Source organism: Lepidothrix coronata, unplaced genomic scaffold, assembly GCF_001604755.1.
Source record: "Lepidothrix coronata isolate B3197 unplaced genomic scaffold, Lepidothrix_coronata-1.0 Scaffold8, whole genome shotgun sequence".
NCBI lineage: Eukaryota > Metazoa > Chordata > Aves > Passeriformes > Pipridae > Lepidothrix > Lepidothrix coronata.
In genome coordinates, this window is record NW_016690188.1 from 1166123 (window position 1) to 1192011 (window position 25889).

Here is a 25889-nt window from a genome sequence, read left to right on the forward strand (position 1 = left end):
CAGGGAAGTCTGCCTAGAAGGCAGGGAACAGGGTTTATTCCAGAATTAGAGATCTTGGAAGTTTTAGGTGATTTTTATTTACCTTAAAAGAAAAAAAAAAATCAAGATGCTACTATAATCCTATTAAAAGGAGTTTAGAGCTCCCACCAATCCACAAATGTTTCAAGAATGTATGGGCTTAGGCTTGCAAACACTTATTACCATCTGCTCCGCTTACCCTTCATGGAAGGAGCTATAATACTAGTAAGTGGTTAGAAAGCTGGCCTTGTGTTTTTTTAAGAGACAGAAAATTCTACCACTTTTAGCTACAAAACAAGCTTTCTGAAAGAAAGAGGGAGGAATCAATCTTAAAAACAATCCATGCATTGACCACAGATTCCAATACACTTTTTAGAAAAATGAGGAGGGGAGGGAAAAAGACGGTAACATGGGCATGAAAAAGCAAAAAATAATCAAAATATACTACAGTAGAGCATGGAATAATCAATTTAGCCCCACTTGAGAGTAAGACTTTCGAACAAGTTATGCTTTTGGTTTTGCCAGCCCTTCTCTGAAGCTAGGATAAGTCATTCTTCCACTTTCCACTATACTCTCACACAGGTAAGTACAAGACACTTATTATTCATCTCTTTTGGTGGAGAGGAGCCATACTAGGGGAATTTGATTTTTTTTTAATGAAATTTAAAATGACCAGCAAGCCAAACAGCATTTCCAGATGTTGGTAAAAGCAAAATTAAGACTTTCTTCACAGAGCTCTACTGTCATGCCCCAATTCCAACCCTTTACTAGTCCCAGCCAGGAAGCCTCTTCCAAGTGGAGGGCTGGGAATTATCCCCAGTAGTTTTAGTACCGCAGAGGGAAGCGCCCGTTGTTGTTACCAGACTGGGATCCCGAGGCACGCTTTCCAAGTAGTGCTCGTGTACAATGTGTGATCGTAGTTCAGCAGGTCACATACACATTTCTACAAGCTCTACTACTAAAAACATTTCCACCTACATAGGAACCTACATAGTTATCCCGTGCAGACCAGCCCGGGTACAGCTGCATATGAAGCTGTCGCTCCTTTCTTGCTAGTTCATAGTATTTTGCTTGTTCTTCTCTGGATAACGCGTGCCACTGAGGTGAAGAAAAAAAAAAAAGACAAAATAAAAAGCACTAGTGGTTGGGGTTTTTTTTTAAGCACGTTAAGAGCAAAGTATATTATATTTATATATAAATACAGTCAGAATTGATTTTCACAAAGAAGGGATAAAAACAGATGATCTGGCATGCTGACATTCATATTTTATTTATAACTCCAGATTATAACTCCAGTTAACTCAACTGAGTCACAACTAATCATTTACATTCACTCAGCCCCTTTGTCTCCTGTTGAGAGAGGAGAATTAAGAAAACTAAACAAAAACAAACAGCAAGGGAGAGGGTCCAGAAGCTGAACCACTTGTCCTGAGTCAGAACACAGCTTTAGAGGTAGTCTCCCCTTCCCTTCTCCACTGGCATTCTCTCTCTTCTAGCTCCCACAGGTGCTGACACTGATACTGTACTCACAAGCTTTTTTATTTCCTATTTACATTTCTACCTATCTTAGGACAAAATAAAAATCTAAGATTTTTTCATCTATAGGTCATGGAAATAACACTGAAATAAAACTGTTAATAATTAACTCCTCCTCTTCCCCATAAATGACCCCACTGGCAAGAACTATCTGCTAAAACTAGACATCAAACCAAGGGCTTTTGTTTAGTAATTTCCCTAGTCATTATCAAAATAGCAGGAGAACACAGGGATTCAGAAGGTGTGAATCCTACCGAGTTTCAGTCCATGCTTGTGCTTGTCCCTTGTTACCTACCCTTCGACCGAGGATTTGGTTGATGGCTGCGCTCTCTTTCAATGTGCATTCTGCTACAACTTTTGCTCTCATTTCCTTCATATACAACATAAATGCATTAAGAGGTTTCTTTATGTGTGGCTTCTTTTTCTCTTCTTCTTTTTTGGAGTCCTGATGTTTTCTGAAGGGTAAAGATACAACAGAGACCTCACAGTGAGAACCCTTGTGAATGTATTAAATTAATCCCCTCAGTCTCTCTAGCATTAATCCTCAGAAATCTCTAGGAAGAGGACCAGACGGTTCCCTAGAGCCTTTGCCCTGGCTGCTGTATGAAAATAGTTTTAAGAGCATTATAGGAAAACTCATCTCGTATTTATGCAATATCACCAAGTACCCTCTCGGTCCCTGCAAAAGCCTTGGAAGGACATGGACATCCAGTAAAACAAGTTCAGAGGGAGGGCTTGTGAGCATGATGGTAGAGGAAATAATTACATCCCATCATCAGTGGGAACCAAAATGCTCTCTTTGTGCATCACCTGTGAAATGAAAGGCAATAAGCACCAGAAGCACCATGGGCAGAGGTAGATGAGGGCTCTCCTTGGTTCAAACCTTAACTTGATACCAGCTCTCTGCAGCTTTGAACAAGCCATTTATGCTCTAATTTATTGTCTCCTGTGGTGTATCTGATATCTCAAGGCTTCAAATCAGGCACTGAGTAACAGAGAAACCAGTCAAGAAACTTGAATCTTGATCAAGAAAATGCCACTTTCTTGTTAAAACAGGTGAAATTAATAACAACTTGACTTATGCCACAGAATGACTCTGAAAGACTGCTACCATCATTTTGACACACTCTGTCAACTAAACCATGTTCAAATCAATTATAACACAAGAGAAAAAGCAATTAAAAAATATTTTACACCAAAAACATTATCACAAACCTAATCCTTTTTATAACCCCCACATGCATAGGTGATGCTTTAAGTATTCTAAAAAGAAGACAGAGAAGCAAAAACTTACGAGCTGTGGAGTGAGCCGACGTCGCTCTGGGAAGATTCCTGTTTGACTGTTGGTGTGACTATGGCCGGATGAGGAATTCCAGTTGTATGTAAACTATGGTGTGGCGGGACCATGTGTGGAGGAAACCTAGAGGAGAGAAAGCTGTGTAAATCGTCAGAATAAAAATGAATGAATGGGGAGGGATGTGTACACACATTAAAAAAACCCCTGGCATATAACAAGCACATGACAGCTAGACAAAGCATATGAAAGCTGGCAGCATTAATTAGCAATAAATTAAACATAATGACTCTTCTAATGTCATTAAAGCCAATCTTCCCCTTCATTATCATTACTGACATGAGACATCATGATTTTTAACATCTTTAACAAAAGGCGAATTCAACTGAATGAACATGTATGAAGGTGGAATTTCAGCTACCTGCAGCAAAATCCACCAGTCCATTTCTTTGCTAAGAAATTAGCTATGGTAACCAAGGAATCAATTTTTATAGTTTTGAATCATGTTGTGAATTTAGGATGACATCCTTTATTGTATATTGACAGCAAAATAAAATATTAATGCCAACACATTCTAGATGCATTTTTGATAATACTTATAGATGCCTCATTAGCTACATTTTGTTGATGGAGCAAAAGAAAATATTTATTTGTGTCTAATAAATCTCTGAGCCACATTTCTTTAACAGAAGGTGGGAAGATTGTGAAATTTAATCAAATTTGACCCATTAAAGTAATGTAGAACAGCTTAAATTCATGCAAAATAACAGTCTAGACTTTCTAAAGAGAATAAAATGTTGCCAACTTTATGGTTTATGGTCATATACATGGACAGGAAACTGGATTCAGAGGGATGTGCAATCCTTCTTCGTGAATCTAATTGCCTGGTCGGGATCACAGCACAAACACGGCACAATCATTCAGACTTTTTACACTTTAACCAAAATGAACAAACTTCTCAAAAGCACGATTGACTTGTTATTTGTCAATAGTCTCAGAAAGTTTTTGCAGTGAATAAGGAAAGCACAATATGACTCTGACTGCCTTTCTCTCAGAAAACTCCCACTGAAGTCAATGGGTTTCCAGGGAATGGGATCTAGCCTAAAATAATATTTCAGAAATATCTTTCTTCCACACGCCAAAGCTAAAGTGATCTGGCAAATGACAAGGGTTTTTCTTACTGCAAATCCCTACTCTCATCTCAGATTTTGAACCATCTGGTCCAAGTAAAATAACCCAAGAATATGGAACACTCAGTGGGATAAATAATTACTTCTTCTGTCATCAGTATACAATGATTTTTTTCTATCCAACATGATTTAAAATGCGGTGATACACCATGGATCAGTAGACTGTGCATAAGTATCAGAAATATAATGGGATTTCTTTTTTTTTTTCCCTCTCTCAAAAATTCCAATACTGAGCTTAACACCCCCCCCCTGCAACTGCCTAGACATTCCCTACATTCACAAGATGACACAGAAGTACTTCCATAAATGAGAAGTACTGTCCACCACAAGCTCTGAGGATCTTTGTCTATCAGTTGGTAGTACTCAGGGTGATTAGACAGAAGTATTTTGTCTTTGAAGGCAGTGGTAGGAAGAGCAAGGACTGACAGGGAGAATGTGAAATTGTTCAAGTTGTAGAGAATTGCAGTTCCTCACAAACAAAGGTATGGAGAGAAGGAGGAGAGTGGGATGGCAAGGGAAGCAGAGAATGGGCAGCAAAATGGTCATTCCTACTTCTGCTAAAAACTCACAGACACAAATCTCCAAGTGGATTGTCCAAGTGCCTTCCCACCCTCTGACAAAAGTAGCTGGGAGAGAAGCATACATTTGAGGATATACTTTGATTCATGGTAGGTCAGAACAGAAGACAATGTTGAGGCTGCAAAGGAAACTGACATTCTTGTCCCAATTCTGCCACAGGACTGCCTCACCATCAGCAAGACACAAACTGGGCCTTTGTATCATTTTTTTTTCTATTCTCTCTTTATTTTCCTGTGTATGTATTTTGATTGGACATACTTAAAGTTTGTTCACACAGCGCCTGGGGCCTTCAGCCACAGTACAATGCAAACAGTAAAAACTGACAGTAAGAGATTTTTTTTTTTAAATAACTTACAAACATGGCAAAAATAAAACTGATGGTAAAATATAGACCTCCATGAAAGCGGTGTAAGTATAGTAATAAAAAGTTGACACATGTCCTATTGAATGACTGTCTCTCCTAGGCAAGATCCAGTGTTCAACAGAGGACTATGCTACTGGGCCTAGCAAGGCCAGTGAAAAGGGGACAATGAAGGATGAAGATGGAGATGAAAAGCCTTCCTTCAGAGTGCAGGCAGTAAGATCTGTATTTGTCTGACATGAGGGCTCAGTAGGAAGTGGCGTGGGCACATACCAGTGAGGAAAAAGCTGAGTGCAGTGATAGCGCAAGGGTATGAGAATGGAACTAAGATCAGACTCATCATTGGAGAAGGGCTTCCAAGTATAACAAAAGGCTGATTACAGATGGAGTTAATGGGGACAAAAGATGATACTTGTTAAGCTTCTGTAGAGGATCCTGTGATGTGGTCATGATAACTGGGTCACAGACTTGCTTCTGAAACAAGGAACTGGTCAAAAATGAAAATGCACTGCAAAATGAACTCTGCCTTCATGGTGGACTGTTGCATGATCAGGATACTCAAAGGAGACACATTCAGCAAAAGAGAGGGGTTATTTTATTTGTTTGTTTTTGATGAAGATTTAGGTACTTCAACTCATGAAAGATAGAGGAGGGTGAAGAAAATCTGCAAAAAATGTGACCTCCCCACCTAATTATGGGAAAAATGTACTTCCAGTTACTGTTCAGGAGAAAGAGAGTATTTACACATTGGAGAGTGACTAGACAGGGAGAAAGGACAGTGAAGGAAAAGAAACCTACAGGCACATGCTGTGTGAAAGCCTGAAGGATGGTGAAGCCTTCACTGACCTCAGCTGGGATACTTTACTCACTGAGCTCTAAACTCCAAGGACAGCCAGCAGCCTTCCTTAACAGGCAGCTGTAGCCCAGTAGTTATTTTTGGGCTTGCAGTTTCCACAAGAAAGTGGTGTGTTCATTACCAAGGGTCATTCATTTTTTCATACTGAATCTCTCCAAGATACAAGATTGCCTATTGGACTTACACATCTCTTCCTTTGTTTGGGGCTGTAAAAACATGATCTAGAACCCACAGCTCCTCTCACAATGCCATGGGCTTCAATGGGCTGGTTGAGGTTTCAGCCTAAAGTCTGATTGCCTGTTTATTTCCAGGCAGACATCCACTCACATGGCAATACAAGTGGGGGAAGAGTGTTAATTTTTAAGTTCCTGGCTGCACTCCAACTTCAGTAATTACATTCAGCAAAAGTGAATTTCCCCCGAAATTTCAATTACAGAAGGTATTTTCCACTGCCACCACTTAACTGCTGTGTAGTGTTTGTCTGGTGTAATTCTGCTAAATTATTTCCTGATTTCCTCTCACAGCAGTTGTTTTTTCATAGTGAGTCCACTGTTTGCCCATCAGTCAGTTAACCCTGTCCCATTTTACATTAAAGGCATATTACAGAGGGGTAATGAAGGATCAAGAGGTGTTACAAGCATGCTGCATGCATACAAAGTGAGTGGGGCAATGCTACAAGCAACAACGAAGAGTTACAAATGGTTAAAACAACCAGAAGACACTACCTTAATAGCCTAAACCATTTATGAAAAATCACTATTAGTCACCCATTAACCTTTTTATAAACTATTCATAAGCACACGCTAACGAACAAACTGTAATTACTAAGCTTAGGGAACATTCAGGGCTGGGAAGCATTATATGCTCCAAAGATCTATACCATAATGCAGGCAGAGATGAGAACTATTTTTAAAGAAAGGGTCTGGAAAACTGTGGATGGAGGGTGAGGTTGAGGTCTGCCCTGGCTTCAGTGTTTGGGCAGAGCCAGCACAGCAAAGCCAAGGCTTGTCCCAGGGCCCTGCAGGGTGGTTGCCCAGGGGCCATGAACAACATGTCTGCAGGCAAGTGTGGGCATCCCTGGGCATGTCAGCTCCATCTCCCAACTCCACTGGCCACTCAGGGCCAGGGCTGTCCCAGGGCTGAGCCCAGGCACTCCAGCTGATACGGCAGGCATGAGGAAACACGCCTCGAACCGTGTATCAGAGCACGGTCTGCCCAGAGGCTGTTCCCATCTATGGGAAACCAGGAGAGAAGTTTCTGGGCTGAAACAAAGGGTAAACATCTTAAATCTATTCATCACTCTGCATGTGTGCCTGAGCGTGTGTGTGTGCGTGTGTGCGTGTGTGTGTGTGTGAGGGCTCATGTCAGAGATAAAAAGAAAGGCTATGTGTGTATGTGCACACCCCTCACCTTCGCCTAAGACATTCACCATATTTTTTTCTCTAGACAAGTACTCCATGAATTGCAATAAACACCCTAAAAATTCTAAGCAGCTCATTATACACCACTGTCTCCTTTTATGGCTCCAAGCCAGAATATAATGATGAGTCTTAACTTGTTAAGGACAACTAATTTTTTGTTCCTGGCTGTCTCAGGGGCTTCTCTCTTACTCACTCTCACTTTACTTCACTGTTGACATGTTTCTGTTAACTGGATGTCATCTGCCTGCCTTGATTTTATGCACAAGCAGTGGGATGCATTTTTCTGTGCAACAATTCTGCTTTGAGTTGCATTAGATTTGTCATTATTCTCTCATTTTCCCCTTGCACTTGTAACATTTCATCTATTCCTGCCTTATTTTTTGAGCCACGGTGCACCCACATTATGGTTTATACATGATCTTGCTCCCTTTGAAGCCGGCAGATTTCAGAGCCAGCCCTCGTCAGGAGAAGTGCCTGCTACCAATTTAGCAGGCTGAGGGCCCCGAGCTCCAACAACTCAATCTAAAGGGGGTCACAGGGTGGCACAAGCGAGTGTCAGCAAGTGCTGTTTAATTGCCAATCTAGGCTTCTCCATGGTGTTTAAAGTATAATGACCCATCACTTAATTCTGAGAAGTCCTGGCCCTGCTGCTGAATGGAATGAATATCAAAGGATGTGCTAGAACAGGGCAAGGAGCCTACATTTCCTATAACTGCCATAAGTATAATAGACCTCTACTTCTGTCGTCCCATTACCACAATAATGTATTTAATTTGCTGTGTACTCTTTTTAACTAGATACCTTTCATAAAGTCTATCTTGGGAATATAGCCCCCCCTTCCACATCTCCCCCCTCCCTCAAATGACTAGCCTCTGTAATAATAATTAAACTAAATCAAGCTCTACTTTGCCTCACACCATGCCTGCAAGTATTTTTAGATATTTAAGAAGATTAAACAGAGGGAGGGAATCATTGTTTAAATTTGCAGCTCTCTCCCCAACCCAGTATTTTTTCTCCACAGGGCTGGAGAAAAAATTTAAAATTTCTTTTTAAAGTTGATTTTCCAGTTGTCTGTCTATTTGCTGGACCAACATGGACAAATTTTAATTTTTTGCTTTTCGTTTACTTATCTAAAGCACACAACACACTATTTCCCTACCCATTCACTCATGAGCTTAGGTACAGGTTTCCATTTCTCAATGAGCTGTGCTTCCCCTCAGCCCTCACTAATCTTTTCCTCCTTAAATCATCTATACACCAACCTTCACATATTAAACTGCAGAGATGAAGAGGAAGGGACAGAGCAAGGAAGAGATGTGGAACCTTGCTATGTAATGCATGCTAATTTAATTATGTGCCATCATCAAAATGGATTAGCTTTTTCAGCCCATCAAGAAAGTCTAAACTTCCACCGATTTAATTAACCAGACTGAAAATCAGATGAACAGAAAATAAAACTATCATTAGGAGCAATTAGTGATTACTTAAACATAGTGCTGCCAACCAGTTTGTAAATAAAACTAGCAGCCCCTAGAAAATTAGATGGAATTAATTGGAGGTAGGGAGGGGGAGAAATATATACTTCTAAAGCTTTAGAGGGTCAAGCAGGCCCTTTTATGTCGACTATCAGTGTTTGGAGCTTTGGTAGGGGAAAACACAGCGCAATAACCTTCCTCCCAACTCTGCTTGAAGAGCAGTCCTCTTCCCTCCCGAGACCTCCCTCTCGCACACAGAGTGCTGCTCTGGTTGGTAGTCACTGAGAAAGCAAAAGGTAGCTTGACTTTTCCTCCTTGCTTTTTCAACATTACATTCTCCCAGCTCTTTCATTTAGTTTGGCTTTTAAAGATGACTTCTTGCACCTCCACCTCTCCCTCAAAAACAAATCCTTGAAGCCCAGTGACAACATTAGGACACCACCTTCTCCTCACATGGGAAGGTACCCCTCTCCCTCTCCTCCTCCACCCCACCAAAGCGCTTTTAGAATTATGTTGCCTAGATGAAATGCACTCCAGAGAGAGCAGTAGAAGGAGTTACATTTGCTCTGGGTTTAGGACCTCAGTATTTAAACTCACCTTGACATGGAAGCATTGACGGTCAGAGCTGTTGGGTAAGGGTGGCGGAAACCCCCTGTCGTGATTGGGTACACTGGCTGACCTTGCCTGGCAAAAGAGAAGGGAAAGAGAGAATGAGAGAAAGAAAAAAAGGGTTTAAAAAAAAAAAAACCACAACAAAAAACTTCTCTCTGCACAGTAAGCTTTATTCTCATTTGATCAGAACAAAAATCTTGGGGATTGTACAGCAAGGATCAAAGGAAAGAAACACAGAACAATTTGAATGCCATAAATCTGATAGGAATGGCTAATTAAATTTTATAACCTCTGCTTATGTCAATAGAGACCCTCTCCCCAAGCTGAAACTAGGTGTTTTGTTGTAATAATTAAAGGCGAAGTCTCGCTTGCTTTAATGGAGCCATCACACTAATTGAGGGCTACACATCCAAAGGAAAACAATAATGAATGTAAATTTATACCAAAATAAAGTACAGTGAATCAAAGGACTTCAGTTGCGCTTTGGGCCTCTTTCGGTATTTAGATCTCGGTGAGAAAACATTAAATTAACAGAGCTTAATTTGTAGCCTTTTGTCAGATTAACAAGTGTTGACAAGAGTTACCGGGGGAGAGTCCCCAAGAAGTATTGTGGGTAACCAATAGACAATCACACCTCATTACAATAATTAAAAAATACAGCAACATGCAAAACAGCATCCTCATGAAAGACACACAACTTTTTCTGATGGAGGTTTGTCTGTGCTGGCTTGCTCGTTTCATCTGTCCTTCAAATATATCATCTGACTGGGCAAGATACTTTTGGGGTGAGTTCTATGCCAGAAACATGCAGGCCAGCTGAGGATAGATGGGTTGGGAACTTGATGGTGAAGCACAAGTGGCAATGAGAGGGGAAATGAAAACCTTGGGTTACTTCTGTGAAGTTGGCCATGCTACTCTCCTAGAGCAAAAGTGAATGTCATGGTATCACCCCTCAAAAAAAAATCACTTGGAGAAGCTGTAAGAGCTGTGTGTAGGAAGCACACTATGGGTATTGACCTGTTTAAACCAGCAGTGATGACGAGAGTCTTCCAGTGACAGACGTGGCCATTAGCACTTGGCTGGTGACACTGGCCACATGAGGAAACATTTATGTGCTTTGGCAGCCATGGCATGAGGCTCAAGGAGGACAAACCCATGTCTGCACACATACAGATGTAAGGTCTGAGACACAGATGAGCAATGAGGTACAGGTCAATGACAGTGAGGAGTTTCTTCCCTGCACTCTCATGTCTTTCATGTTCCTGACTTTTGGCACTAGCTGAGTATGTTTGTTTTAAATGCTGAGGCTGTTACTGTGCAAACTTGAGCTAAGCAGCTGTAACAGAGGAGCATGAGATGGCTGTACTGCAGCTAGGCCCTGCAAGCAAGCAAGAAGAAGAAAAGGAGCTGATATGCACTCTACCAATGTTCAGGGTGTCCTACATGTAAAGTAAGTCACCACAAATGAGGAGGAATTTCAGATTTCAGGGAGAAATGCTCTGGGTTTTTCTTCTGCTCATGATGAGTTCTTCTGGAGAAGAAGCCTTCTGCAGAGAGCTGATGGACTGCTGAAAGCTGATGCCTCACCCTCAGGGTGGAAGAGCCTCTACCCAAGCAAGCTGCATGACCACCCCATAAGGAAAGGCAGCCCACAAAATGGCCAGAAGTGGGCTGCTGTGGCCAACATCTGAGCTCCAGCTCTCCTGCATCAACACTTCTGTGCTTGAGAAAGGCCCCAAAAGCCTCTGATGCCACCAGCTCTCCCTGCCCAAGACCTGCCAGGAAGTATGTGGGGACCCCCTGCTCTCCTATGGGATGTCAACTCCAATTCCTCAAGGAGGGCAAACTTGTGGAGAGGTATTTTAGCACAGCTGGCCAAACAACCTCAAGCAGGAGCAAACTATTCTGAGCTTTGCGCAAGTCATTTCTGGAAGAAATACAATCACCCCAATTTGTGAGAAAAAGAGGGTAACAGTCTTGATTTATAATGCAGCAAACTCTTGTATCCAGAAATACAAATGGATTTTATAAGTATTTAAATCAAATATACTACACAAAAGGCTTAGGTAGTGCTTAAATGTATTATAAACCCATTGAAGAGAGGGCAACATAAGAAAAAAAAGAAAATAAGGACCCAGCTACCGGAGGGGGTCTCATCCAACAAGGCTCTGCAAGTGGGATATGAGGAACTGAAAAGAAAACAAAACTTCAAGCTAACTTTCCACAGCTTTTTTCTTGGCCAGTTTTAAAGTAAACTAATTCCTCTTTCTTGTTTGCAAGAAAATTCCATTCCTCAGATGCCAATTGCCCAGCCGCATCTCGACTAGGAATCCTGCTCACTGGTCGATGCAAAGCTCTACTGTTTCACAAGAAAATTGAAAGTACTTTCAACATAAAAGGCAAATGAAATTTAAAATTGCACATTTGTAGTGAATATGGCCCTGGTAAAAAAAAGGGTCCGTGAGAACCACCCTGAGTCCTCAGAAAATCAAATCTGAAAAAAACCCACGTGGCGCAGCATAAGGGCAATAACAAGGAAAGGACATTTCTTCAGAAGAGTTTAAAGATTCATGCTTCACAAGCCATCAGCCAGCTGGGATGACATGCAAAGCTGTGTCCAACTTCTCATGTCTGTTTAAGACCACATGACCTGGCGTAAGTTTTAATTAACCTTCATGAAGTGGGTAAATTCATAACACTCAGTGCAGTGGCAGTTGGCAAACAAGCTCGGCAAAACTCAATGCGCGCGTGCACACACACACACACACATATTTTTACACAAATTTTACACATCAGAAAAAGAAAAAGGAAATGAAAAAAATGGAACTCCTTACTGTGGTACTAACCATCCTAGCGGATGGGGGATTTGTCCTACAGTGCCCGGTGATAATGGATAATAAGGAGATATATCTGGAGGATGTGGAGGCCTTGGAATTCCTACAGAAGAGGAACATAAAGTAGCGTCAGTACAGAGACGTGGAAATAACTGAAACATAAAGAAAAACCACATTTGTTTCTAAATTTCTATCAATTTATTTTAATTACAATACTTGTGCCTTCACTTTGGGTTTCCAAAGGTTGTTTCACACTCTTATTTTATAAAGTGAGCCTCCTGGCATTTTCTTAAATGATATTCAACCAAAAAAAAATGATATTATTCGCTTTCTCAGTCACCTCTCCAATCGGAGATAGTTATTCTGTTATTTAGAAGTCTCAGCTATAATTTCGGTGTGATGCTGTACTAGATACTGTCTTAAATGCTCAACAGAAAGATGGATCCTGTAACAACTTCATGGTTATTTTAGTCTCAAAGTCAGCCAAGAGACCCAGATACTGACTGGGTACTCAATAACATGGCATTATTCCAAGGTAATCTCCAAAATGAGTTTAAAAGTCACTAAAATTGCAAATGATGTTTGCTTTTGAGCAAACCTAGGAAACCTTTCCTTCTGAAACCTAGGAGTGGAGGTGAAAGCCCCTGGAAATGCTTGGTATAACCAGTGGTAGATGCTGAAGGTGTGCAGGGGAGAACAGAGAGCCCACCTATCCTCTCTGAATCTGGTGCAGTTCCTACTTGGAAAGCAGAAACCAGCTCCAGACACAAGCCTTAAATATTAATGCTCCTTACCTTAAGAGCAAGTAGGAATTACTCAGAGGAGTAAGGGTTACAACACTTGGTCTTTCAATTAACAAGCCAGAGCACAATTACACAGCAGAAGCAAAATTAAAACAGAGAGCATTAAAAGGAAGAGGTACTGTATTCATGGCTAAAACCTATTTTTTTAAGTCACTTGGGAAGCTTTTAATCTCTAAATTAAATCTCCTTGTGTGACATTTTCATGCAGACATCGCTTTTGCTCCATTACAAAACCCAAACAGATTAACTGGGCTTTAACCATCCAGTGAGCTATTTGCACACTTGAAAGAATGTTCACAGAAGAAAAGTAAACAGTCTACAGACGTTAATCATATGTTTTACGATAACCATTTAAAAGCTATTCCCTGTACTACCATTATTTAAATGAGAGGTTGACTATGCCATTCACTTGCAATACCCAGGGATAGTGAGATGGATTCCTTTCAAGCCACGTGAAGTTATAGCATTAAGCACAATTAAAAGGGGGCCCCAGTGAAAATGTAGGGAGTGAAAACCAGCTAATGCACAGCGTCATTCAAAGGCTGTAGTTTAAATAAATTATCTGCATAAGTTAGAGCTGACACAGAGTGACTCGTTTAACATGAATTCTGTTTCTGATGAACTTTCCAATTAACTAGATGGGATTTGGATTAACAAAACCAAAACCACTGTCACTAGGAACTCAATGCAGCTTGAAGAAAGAAGATTGACACTGTTTGACTTCTTTGAGACCTCAGGTTAAACAAGGACTCTTAAAAAGTTAGAATAACATGTAAATTCTACTCTGTAACACCAATAAATCTAGTCAGGGTTTTACGTGGTGCTCTATATTCAAGCAGGCTGCCCTTCAGGCTGAACTTAGAGTTGGGTAGACTTACATTGGGGAAAAGAGTTGCAAGCGTAAAGCTGGAGCTAAGTAGTTACAGTGGATGAAAATTCAACATTATAGAAGAAAAATGGCTGAACTCCTGACACAGAAACAATGGGATTTGGGGAATTAAAAGAGATTCATTTTGAAACCGGTCATGACCCACCACCTTTAGAATTCCAGCTGCAATTCTGTAAGTGCAGATCACAGAACGTACATGTTTAATTCTCGGGGTCGTGCATGCAAACCAAGCACTTGGTAGATCGAACTACTAGGTGGGGTATCATTCTTGCAAAGAAACACATCTGCAAACGACCCCACACATGCAACTCTGGTGTCACCCTGCAGAAGCTTTATGAAAATTCACCCAGTAGGTTTCCTTCTGAAGTCTAATTGGCTTAAAAAGAAACTATTTTGTCTGGGTTTGACATTTTACATGCCCCCTTTGGTGTTCCAGTATGGGAAATCCATTCTCCTGCACTCCTCTCTTCTAATACGCAAAATTGAAAGATCCACCCACTCCCTCTCAAAAAGCCCCCCAAACTATTTCCCACCTACCTGTTTTGGGATCTACGTCAGCTGGTAAGTGTGGAGGAGGGTTTCCTGGTGTGAAGTGCTCATTGCTGTATGTGATAAGCGGCGTAAGAGGGTGTACATGGTGTGGGTGCTGCACAACTGGCACTTTGTTAGACTGTCAAGAGAAAAAAAAAGGTCGAAGGCATTAGAGCAGCGATGGCTATTCCTTCCCACTGCAGCACAAGGCATGATATATAGAAATCTGAGTAGCCACAATTTCAACACGATCCTCAGACTTTTCCAGGTCCCTTCTCGGGGTTACCCTTGCAGTTTTCCCACCCTCTTGCTTAAAACCTCCTCACACACTTTTCCTGCTGTTGAGGTTCTTTAATCTTTTTGACCTGTCGAGCTCCTGTACAGAGCAACAGCAATTCTTTAAAATTTTTCCTTTTTATTATATAATCTTGTGCTTCACCTCCAAGATGCAGGCAGACTCCTCAGTGAGGGCCTGAGAGAGTCCCCCATTTAATTAGCACGAGACCCAAATGCTCACTGACCTGTAGGTCTTTTCCTCTCCCCTTCCTGTCCTCACTTTCAGTTCTGCATTTTACTGCTCATTGCAAATACTCCAGATAAAAAGCCTTTGTAGTGCTGGAGTATTCCCTTCATCAGCAAGCATTAAGCTGACAAGTGATCACCTGCATATTTTATATATATATTTTAGAAGAGCTGATTAATTATCAATTCATCAGAGAGCGCTAATAAATGGAAACTGGATACTGATTAATTAGGCTGCTAAAATATTCAGCTATATAAATAATGGCAAAAACCCCCAGATAAAGACATTGAAATTAACACTCTTGTGGGGGGAATAATCACGCAGATATCAGGAGGTTTTCCCCATCACATTCCTAGCTTTGGGGAAAAAAGATCTTTTTCTTAACAACAATTTAAAAAAAAAAAAAAGGAGTGAATGAATGAAACGAAAAGGCAGGTTGAACTGTAACTTACCCTTACAAGATCACAAAGAAAAAATTAAGCTGAAACAAGCGAACCACTGGACCATTTACTGCAAGTAATCCAATTGCAAAAAACCCTATTCCCCATAGAGGATTTTCACTAAAATCCTACAACAGGGACATTTAACCAGATTAGGTACCAGCAAAGATAAAGAGGCTGGTATTAGATGATGAATGGATTAGAGTCAGGTTTCATTTTAGAATGTGTCTTCATTTCCTTTTATTACTTTAAGTAAGGAACAACTTGCATTAACATCAAGTAAAAGGAATCACATTAAAATAAAGCAGTGATAGCACGGTGGCCACGATAGCGCCGCTGCTGTTCAGGGTCTGCCAGCACTCTCCTGCTCTCTCTCTCTCCTGCTCAAGGATGGCTCCAAACCCACTGCTTGATCCCCCAGCACCCCCAAACACACATCCTCCCTGTGCCACTTTAGAGAAGGTATTATCTGATCTCACTTCCAACGCTCTGAGCACCCCCTAAAAGCATTTCAAAAATAATTCGGTTATTCTCTGGGAATGACTTTCAAGACTGGGGGGAAGGAAGTGGGAAGACAAACTGAGAGCAAGGAGGAAAAGAAATATCTGTTGTCCCTGAATAAACAAGAAGTCCCTCCATCATGCTTTGGTCAAGTGAAGCACCTTTGGCTCTTGCAGCCTGCCCCATGACATGAGGCTCCCCCAGCCCCAGCCCCTGCCCTATGCAGCTATTGAGCTCACTCCTTTGATAACCCGCAGAAAAAAGCGTGCATCCAAAAGAAGCACAGTGCTTGTGCTTCCCACAGCTTTTACCGTGTCCTTCACCATGTTCATCTCTTTTTGCAGCCCTTACAAGAGGTGATTCCCCTCTAACACCGCACACGTGGCACATGGGATTCCCATATCAAGCGGCCACCATGCAGGACAGAGCATGGTCACGACAGCCAATGCTACACATTACAGCACGTTGTGTTGGTGGGGTTGTAGGTCAGATCTTCTGCCAGCTGAACAGCCAAGGACAATTTCTGGCCGCACAGATCCATAGTGGTTTCACATCAGAGAAATTATGAGGATTTAGCTCTCAAAGTTAAAAAAGCCAAAGGAGACGCTCTACTCCAATATCTGTTCTTTTTGAAGTGAACTGACACCTAAGCACTCCAAAAGTAACTGAAAGCTTTGGCACGGGCTTCATGTGACAAACTGTATTACACACCACACAAAGAGGCAAGCATCTACTCAACAACACATGACATTACAAGCCAAATGACCAGTTGATCAGGTTCACAAAAATTATCACTTCCAATAAGAGGCGTTTTTTCTGGCCAAGAATTGTGTGAACTCATGCTGCTAGGTGACCCACAGTGTGGCCCCACTTACTGAAGAAGTTAATACATGCTGTAGAGCTTTGTACTCTCCCAACTCGTCACATCATTGCAAATAAACCTCACTCAGACCCTAGCAGACGTTAAGGGATGTCTTCCACAGAGAGCTTATTTTCATAGAAACTGGAACTGGTTAGTTAAAAAAATATGTAAGTGATAGAATAACATTAGAGAGTCAGACTTAAGCCAAAAAACAAGAAACAATACATGAGAGGAAAGCTGGACTGACATGCCTCTATCACCAAAGCCAGATATACCATAGGGGGTTACATGTAAACTGTGGGAAACTACCACTCACTGCTTTGATATACCAAGGCTGCCCGCAATATCTCCACAAAATAGAACAGGTGCTACATTATGACGTATTTTACTTAACATGTTTCAGAGAAAAATAAAAAGCAAACAGAAGAATAAAGAAAGATCAACAAGTAAGAGTTTGAACCTTAAGCCTGCAAACTTTTCCCCAGGTAAGTCATTTTTATTCGGGTGACTGCCCTGCGCTCAAACAGAAAACTCATATAAAGGTACTGGATGCAAGTGTAGGATACTTTTTTGCATTCTGATGATGCTGGGGCAGAGGTGTGGGGAAAATGTACTGGGGGAAAGGTGGAAACTGTCATATACATGCTCAAAAATATGCTCTCTGGGACAGAGGAGTGTGATCCAATTCCCTGAGAATCAGTCTGCATCTGCATCACTACTCAGGGCCAGGTTTCCATTACATTTTGCACTGTTTATCACACACTGGGGAAAAAGGACCATAACTCCCCTCAAAACAGCACACACAATTTGCAAGCCAAGCTAATCATGCACAATATGCTAAATAAGCTGCTCTTTAAAAATACCATTCCTGAAGTTAACTTAGCTTCCTTGGGAAAGAGAAAAAGAAAGGACAAGCTGGGGAAGAGCAGGATTAATCCTGCACATGCATCTTCCTTTGAAGTCAATGGGAGCTCTGCCTGAGTAACAAGTGTGGTCCTAACCCCATCCACTGGCAGTGAAAGGTAAACCACAGAAGCCATCAATAGGAGACACTTATTAGATGACCTTAGACATGCCCCTGCAAAAGGCCCTTCTCCAATATACATTTGTGAGTACTTTATCAAGGGCAGTTTTAAGCTAAAAGCCATTGTGAGAAGCAGGAATTTCTCTGGCAAGTTGAAGAACTCCATTTATGGCTATGTCAGGCACAGACAGGGGAGTTGCACTGGTAGGAACAGATTAGCATCAGGGCATGTGGTAACAGGACAGGAACGAATGGAGATTTCTAGACAGAAATCCCAGCATCTACATAGTACCAAGTCATCTGCTGATAAATCACCCCTCTCCATTGAAAGCTGAGGTCTTATACGCTGGGTTAGAGGGCATGGTAAAGAATTGCAAAAAAACAAGAGAAGCTTGCTTTTCTTGATAACTGCTGCCTAAAGCAAACCAGACGAAACTGTCCCCATAGGAGCTCTACTACTAAATCTCTCTGTATGAATTTGAAATGCTTCTGGGAGTGCTTAAACACAGATAACTTTAAACAATAATGGAGCTCTAGAATGAAAAAACCCCCACACCAAAACCACAACAAATTTTGGACTGATAAATGTTTCAGAGGAATACTGAGATCCATTTAGCCTAAGTTCTGATAGGTGCCTTTAGGTAACAAAAAAAAAATCTAACTTCAAATTTAAACTGCAGGGGATTGTGTGTATAAATTGCTGTGTATTAGTCTTTGTTGCATGGTAAGGACATTTCATTAACAGGATGAAAGATACTTCTATGCGTATACAGCCCAATTTAATACACCCCACTGATGAATACTCCCCATTTATTGAAGAAGTTAATACATGCTGTATAAATCAATAGTTCCTAAGTCTCTGAAAGCATCATAAGACTTGCACAAGATGAAACATTGTATTGTTTAGCACACAAAGAGAAACCAACCTTTAAACAGGAAGAGTTTGCTACTGCAATTTCTGTTTGCAAATTCATACCTTGTTTGGCTTTGGTAATAAAATCACGGTATCAACTCAAAGTCAGAAAAAAACATGCCAGAGACACCAGAGGGTTTGTCCTCACTGGGATAACACGGGTTTAGTAAAAGCAGGTCTGGAAAAAAAAGCCACCCAGGCTGAAAACAAGCCATCATGCCATTGCAGCACCGCAGCGGTCAAAGCCCTCAGCCTGACTCTGCTCCAACATGTCCCCGGCCGAGCAGCCAAGGGCAGGACAGGGAGGATGCTCCTGTCCCAGCCCAGCCTGAAACTCTAGTGACCACCAGCACAACTCCCATGGCTGCAGCCAGGGAGAGACCCCTTTCCCCGACCTGGGTGACCTTTTAAATGTACTCAAAGCTTGCAGTCCTGCTTGGGAGGCAGGGATGTGCTGCAGTCCAGCAGGCACTCTCTGCCACCCACAGCCAGGAACATGGCACGGGAGGGACTGATCAGGTATTTGCGTCCCAGACCCCCAGAGTCCCCTCCCCTTCCTCCACTACCAGAGGAATGAGAGTTCACCATCCACCTTAAAACCTATTAATCAAGAGACACTGAAAACAAATGGAGCTAGAGCTCCGCCTGTCTTTTTGCCATGTCCTCCTCTTCCCTGTTTCCCCATTGCTTTCCTTTTCTGCTGAAGAAAGATGGGCCCTGAAAGTGCTTTTATGAGCCTAATACAATAAAACAAAAGCAGCACAGAAGAGGGTTTGTCAGCCTTTTCCCCTCCTCCAGGGTGGATGTAGAAGGTCGACAGTGGTCTTGAATTAGCAGGCTCTCCTGGAGTTGCTCCCTAGGCTTAGCAAAGAGCACCATTCAATACCAGTTCACATTAAAAAAATAGGTTTATAAATTGTTTCTCTGCATTTTCCAGATGGTGCTATTGCAGTTATGCTGACTGTGGCCAGTGAAATGCTAACAGATGCTCCTGAGCTGCTCTGCAGCTCCAAAGATGCTCGTAAAAGGGGAGTCTCTTTTTTTCTAAAGGTTGATCTCTCCCTGATTCTACCTTGGAATGACACCCTTACACCACCCTCACTCTCAACCCCCGGACACAAATCAGAAAATTAAGTATAAAGTAAAGGCAAATCCCAAAATATTGCTGCAAATATTGGAATATTCTTCTGCTTCCAGCCAGGATTGTCAACACCCAAAGCAGAGCATCAATAAGCAGAGCATCAATAAGACCACTCTGGTCCTGGGGAACACCCACATCAGCAGCCGCTCTGGGTGGCACCCCAAACTCCAACAAGGAAACTGCAAACCATTCAGGTTAAGTGAAAAGCTAAAACCAACCAAACCCACCAGTTGTATGAAACTCAGAACTCATCCCCTTCCTGTGCATAAAATTACAATGCCAGTGATGAAGCATTTCCCGAAAAAAAATTGAAGATTCAATTTTACTCAGTTCTGTTTAGCTAGTGGAGTCACAGCTTTTTTAAGGATGTTCTCACACCTGACTAAGCATTCTCTCCTGAAAACTACTTCCCCTTGCTCCATTATGGCTGATACAGCGGCCTGAGCCCTTTCTCAGTTTAATGTAGTTGATGCCTGCCTAAGGTCCTGCCCTAAGCTAACTACCCATTGTAGCAGGAGACAAGGCCTCCATTGATAACCACAACTTGCCCTGCTAAAAAAAGGCTCATTTTCCTCTTTCACACAACGATTACAGGAGCACAGACAACCATGTGCTGGGACAATACTCTCCCTAGACAGAGCTTTAAAAAAAAAACAAAACACCCCCACTGCCCTATCCTTAATAAATAAATAAAAAAGGGGGAGATGGGGCAGAACACACACACTTTTGCAACCTTCTGTTTCTTCCCCCTCCCTCCTTGACCACTTCCAGGCCAGTGAGTGCCTACCTGCTCCTGCAAGAACTGCCGGCTTGCCAATAAAACCCCGGGGTCTATTAGCAATCTCTCAGACAAAACAACAAAATCAGCTTCCTGGCTTTAAGTGTCCAGCAATTCATTCAAGAAAAGAATCATTTTCTTCCTGCTGCCCTCCCCCCCCTTTAATTCTGATGAAGTGTCCCCTGCATGCTGGAGAACTAAGCCACCGTGCTTGACATTTTCAGCATCCTTCCTGTCAGGGAGCGAAGGTATTGAGGGGAGGGGGTGGGGAAGTCAGGATTTAAGATGTTCAGGAAATTTCCACTTAATTTCGCCAAAAGGCAATTATGTGAAATGATCTGGTGACAATTAGCATACGCCAAATCCTCTAGTGTACAAGGGAAAGGACTGGGGTTTAGCTATCTAATTACCGCCTGTTAGTTCCGATGCAGAAGGATAAAACACACTAGCAGTAAAACATTATTAAGTGTGCTCACGCTTTGCTTTCAAAGCTGTTGTGGACTGTAATTTTAGTGCTATGGTATTTGAGGTGGGTTTTCTGTGTTTCAGTAAAAAAAAAAAAAACAAAAAAAACTTGGAGTTTTAAATACAAGTTAAGTGCTGCACTCCTGCACAATGTGTTGTTACTCTAAGGTCAGATCCAGACAAGCACCTGCTACACAACTGTGTATTTTGAGATCCTTCAGCAACACCTGGAATTAATTTATGACAGTTAGATTTTACCTCACTTATTCTCTTAAGGCTTAATTAATAAAGAGAAAGCACTCTGCTCATCTGCTCTGCCTGACCCTTGGCATATGAATTTGGACACCAGTTACCTCATCTACAGCCCAGAACTGTGGCCTGCATGTATCCAGCCAAGCCTTACACTCAAGTCTCAAAATTAGAGATTATTTGATCAACAGGTGGATGTTCCCATACCAGGAGGACAGCGCAGTGCTCAGACCCTTCAAGTTTCAGGCATTGAGGTGCCCAGATTTATTCCATTATAAAAGGAGAGGCACAGTTTCTTCCCCAACATGACAAATACTCAGTGCTTTCTTTGCATGCTTTAGTTAATTTTAATTACTAGACAGATATTATCTCTGCAGAGCAGGCAAGCCTTCGTTCATGTCTAACAAGGCAAAAAAGCAGAAAGACTTGGCATATATTAGACTAAAACTGAAAAACACCTTTTGGTTAAGCAGTACCAGTACAAGATGTGCTGGATACACAAGCACTGAGCAAAGAGACTGGTGAAACCTAAGCAGGTCTTTGGGAAAGGGTCCTGAACACAAAGGGGGGAGAAAGGGGAGAGACACAGAGCAACAATGCAAGCACAAAAATTAAGAGAAGATGAGAAGCAAAGTGAATATAAGCAAAACGGTGTCCACAATTGCCCAGATAGACCTTATTTGTTACGTGTTTTGTGTGAATACCTAGCCATGCAATTTTACTTGCTGCCTAGCATTCTTTGAAATGCCAGATTATAAACAGTTTTAACTCTTGCTTGTAAATCACTTATTTCAGCACTAGACAGACATACGCTGTAGGAGAAATAGCTCCTGATTTTTATTAGGGTATCTGTGATTTCTGTCTACAGCAAGAACTTGAATGTGAGGCTGTTAAAAAATGGGGAGATATGAAAAAAAATTAGCACGTATGCCTATACCTTCTTGTATTTGGCAATTTCAGTAATAACAGCATTATTAAAAAACTAATATGCATATACATGCCTTAAGATATGACGCCAAGTTTTCAGTACAGCTTTTTAAAACACAATATTTGCAAATTATAGCGGACTGTGCTCAATACCGATATGCAACATATGTAGCAAATGTATAGTAAATCACTTAGAAAATAACAAAGCTCTAAAAAATCTTTTCATTTTTTAATGTGCTAAAAAACATTACATGCTGCACAAAACAACTGAGCAACGAAATTAAGTAAGTCCAGATCAATTAATTCTTATTCAATAAATTCAACAAAGTTTCCCTAAAAACGTCACATCAAATGCACATCAGAACTGAAACACCTTTCAAGCATTTTGGAATAAAAGTAACAGGCACATTTACACAGTGCTGTCAGGCCTTTCACCCCATGTCCCAGCAAAAAAAATTCCTCGAAAGGTAAAACTCTTGTGAGATCTCATCACCAGCCGTATAAAACCTGAATATGCAACAACATGCAGTGAAAGAAGAAACATCTAAATAACTGTCCTTTTAGATTAATCCATTTTAGGTGAATTCTACAGAATTTTATCCCTTCTTTTATACAAGAAAAGGCAAATAAATCGACTAAGCTACTCAGGCAAAGGTACCACAGAGTACTGAAGTGATAGAAATCCTCCTCCTGAATCAAGTGCCTCTGTCAACAAGCCCGGCAGGCTTAGAAAACAGCAGAAAACTCAAGACTCCCACAAAACCATCAGTGAAAATGTGATGCTTTGTAGAATTCTTCAATACATTTCTATTTTCTGTGTATAACTATGGGTAATATACAGAACTGGCTGAGGGGTAGCTCAACTTTCTGTAACATATAATAATAGGAGAAAAAAAAATGTCTCATGGACTTCTGATATCGAACACAAAACCACTGTATTAAAACACGTTATCTCATATTTATCAACATTCAGTCTTATTTTTCATATTCCTCTAACACTGGGTGAAATCATTTTTATGCAGTGTCCCTAAAATTTTCATCTTTCACATTAGAGCTGATCTTTCTGAAGAATTCAGAAAATTTAATTGAGTGCCAACCAAACACGGGATCAAAAGCACCCAATAAAAAATACTATATACTACTTTTAATAACTAAAAAAAAAAATCTCATTTTGTGTTATGACAAGAGTTAAACCATTCCATCTCCAAACCCCCTTAACTGTACCATATGTGCCCTGCCACAAACCAACTTCTTTTAAGAAAAAAAACCCCAAAACCCAAACATTTTTACCTTCATGGTTTCAGAGTTAAGGAAATATCGTACTGAACTGAAGAAAGCTTTGAAGTGGCCCCCTCCGCCCCAAAAGAAAAAAAGAAAAGAAAAGCTAGTGATGTCATGGTCACTGTGTGACTGTCTGACTGCGGATGTAACACAGCTCTACACGCGCACACACTTTTCCCTCGCTGGTAACCATTGTTCAGCATCCAGAAATCAGCCCCCGAAACCTGCTGCACACCGGGCTCTGAAACACCGCCTCCCCAACACACCCCGATCCCACCCTGAGTGCACGAGAAAAAAAATTCTTTCCCCCCTGCCGACCAAACCCCAAAACCAGGTGGAGGGAAGGGCACGGAGGAGGAGTGCAACAACTCTGTCCCGCTGCACCATTGTGTCGCGACAGACCGGCGCTCGCTCCTCGCCACTGCCGTCAAATTAAAGCGGCATCGAAAAGTCGCACTTCCCCCCACTAAAAAAGACGATTACCATAAAATAAATAAATAAAAACAACGTTGCTAACAAAGGTCACAGCTGGAGATGCTTGCTTGATTTCTCACACTCCCCCCCTCCCCATTTTTTTTTTTGATTCCACGCAGGAGGAAAGAAAAGGAGAGGGAGAGAGGAGAAGAGGGAGAGAAGTCACATCAGAAGTTCAGTGGTCAAGACGGAAAGCGTGCACACAGAAAGTGCTACTCACCCAGCAATTCAAATTGAGATGCCAGCAGCCGAACTGCTGGAAGAGAGAGAACCCAGAGGCAAGCGCTCCTCCTTTACCACTCAAATCTTCCATTCCCACTAAAATTGCATCCCTCGGGTACATAACAGCTTTGTCTTTCCTTCTGTTAACCTCAAAAACTTTTTTTCTTTACTGTCTAGATGCCAATTGTGCTGGCTTTGTATTATTTTCCTTGCAGCTTTTCTCTCTCTTTTTCTTTCCCTGCTCCCCCCCTTCATTTAAAGTACTGGAAAAGCTGTCTTAAAAGATCAAGATGTCTCCAGTTTTTTGGCCTGGTGTTTTCAGAATGCTCAAAATCCACTGTCATGTTGGCTGTGAGAAGTGTCTTATTTCTAAATTGTCGGCTGCAGTTATCAAAATTTAGAGAAGCCTCCTGTCTTTTGCAATATAGCACTTTACCATCATCCTTTCAGGGAGAGGGGAAAAGACTTTCACCCCCCCACGCAGGTATGTCTGCTCACAACAGCTAAAAAGCAGTTACTTTGGAAATCAATGCCAATGCTACTACAACCCAGGTTGCGCAGGTATTACTAAGTGCAGCGAGGAAACGCTGGCCGGCCGTGAGGGAGCATGATCAGTTAAGTGTAGCAAGCAGTCACTTTATCTGCAAGATTGTCAAATCCCTCAAAACAAATTTCTTAGGGAGAGAGCTGTAAGGAAAGTGTATTTTCTTGTCATTGTAACACTGAGGTGACATTTGGCAGACCTTTACCATTAGCTTTGGTCTCTCCCCCTCCTCCCTTTTCCTTTAGTATTTAATATTTCTGTAAAACACTGACCCTACTGCAAAAGGGATGCAAGAGCATCTTCAAGATAGATAACATTACGGTACCCTGGCTATTGAATTTTCCCAAGCTACTCCTAAATGAGAATAAACAGGGGTACCTGAGAGCATTGCTGAACTGAGCAAGGGTAAAGCTTCTGCCCTGCACCTTGCTCTTGCCTACGACCATTGCGAGATGCCCCGCTTCCTATGTCTGAGCCAGATATTGCACGCAAACTGCAGCGTCTGAGTTTGCAAAGAGTCAGCCTCTCATCTCATTTTTATCCTTTTCCCCTAAAGTTGCAAAGTAGTTACTCTGTAACAGGGGCAAAAGCCAAAAAGGGTGGTTTAACGGACAGTAATTAGGAAACAGTGTCTGCCTTCTTCCCCTCCGCACTTTCTAAGCGAGTTTGTTAATACTGCTGGACACTGCACGCAGGGAGAGCAATCACCATGTGGGACGGATGCTGCTGCAGATGAGGCATTGAAGGAGACCAGTTGCAAACACTTGTCTTCCCCATGCACATCTGGGTGATCACACAAACGAGTTCACTTCCCCCTCGCCCCCAAAGAGTGAAACAGGACAAAATAAATATAGGGGGGAAAAATAAAACTGTTTCAAACAGAAAGACCTTGAGTGCATCCAAGTTGCCTTTTAAGCAGCAGTTTAATCTGCGGGGGCCACAGGCTAAACAAAATAAAACAAACGACAACGAAACACAAACTGATACCCAAAAAAGAGAGGAGCAGATGAAGCAAGCGAGGGGAGGGAAATCCGTGCACCAGAGCCCCGTCCCTGGTCCTCTCCCCGCACTGCTCTGGCCTTCGCGTGTGCAGTGTCAGCCAGCAACCTCTAAGGCCCTTAATACCAAAACAAAACCCCACGATTT

General features: G+C 41.7%; 1 protein-coding gene across 29 annotated transcripts in view; it reads right to left on the reverse strand.

Annotated features, from left to right (window-relative positions):
- TCF7L2 (transcription factor 7 like 2) overlaps positions 1 to 25889 on the reverse strand; it is a 176585-nt gene that overhangs the window by 13364 nt on the left and 137332 nt on the right. For 15 of the 29 annotated variants that reach the window (XR_001872999.1, XR_001873000.1, XM_017803906.1 and 12 more), the window contains 6 exons: positions 14406 to 14538; positions 12177 to 12279; positions 9328 to 9414; positions 2849 to 2989; positions 1850 to 2009; positions 1009 to 1116 (listed from right to left, as the gene is read on the reverse strand). Coding sequence is in view for 27 of the 29 variants with exons in the window: in XM_017803906.1 (XP_017659395.1) it covers positions 1009 to 1116; positions 1850 to 2009; positions 2849 to 2989; positions 9328 to 9414; positions 12177 to 12279; positions 14406 to 14538 (732 nt within the window). In the remaining 2 variants the exon portion in view is untranslated. Of the gene's footprint in view, positions 1 to 1008; positions 1117 to 1849; positions 2010 to 2848; positions 2990 to 9327; positions 9415 to 12176; positions 12280 to 14405; positions 14539 to 24197; positions 24737 to 25889 lie in introns of those variants that run through there. The other 14 variants (XM_017803913.1, XM_017803912.1, XM_017803930.1 and 11 more) reach the window with 4 other exon arrangements.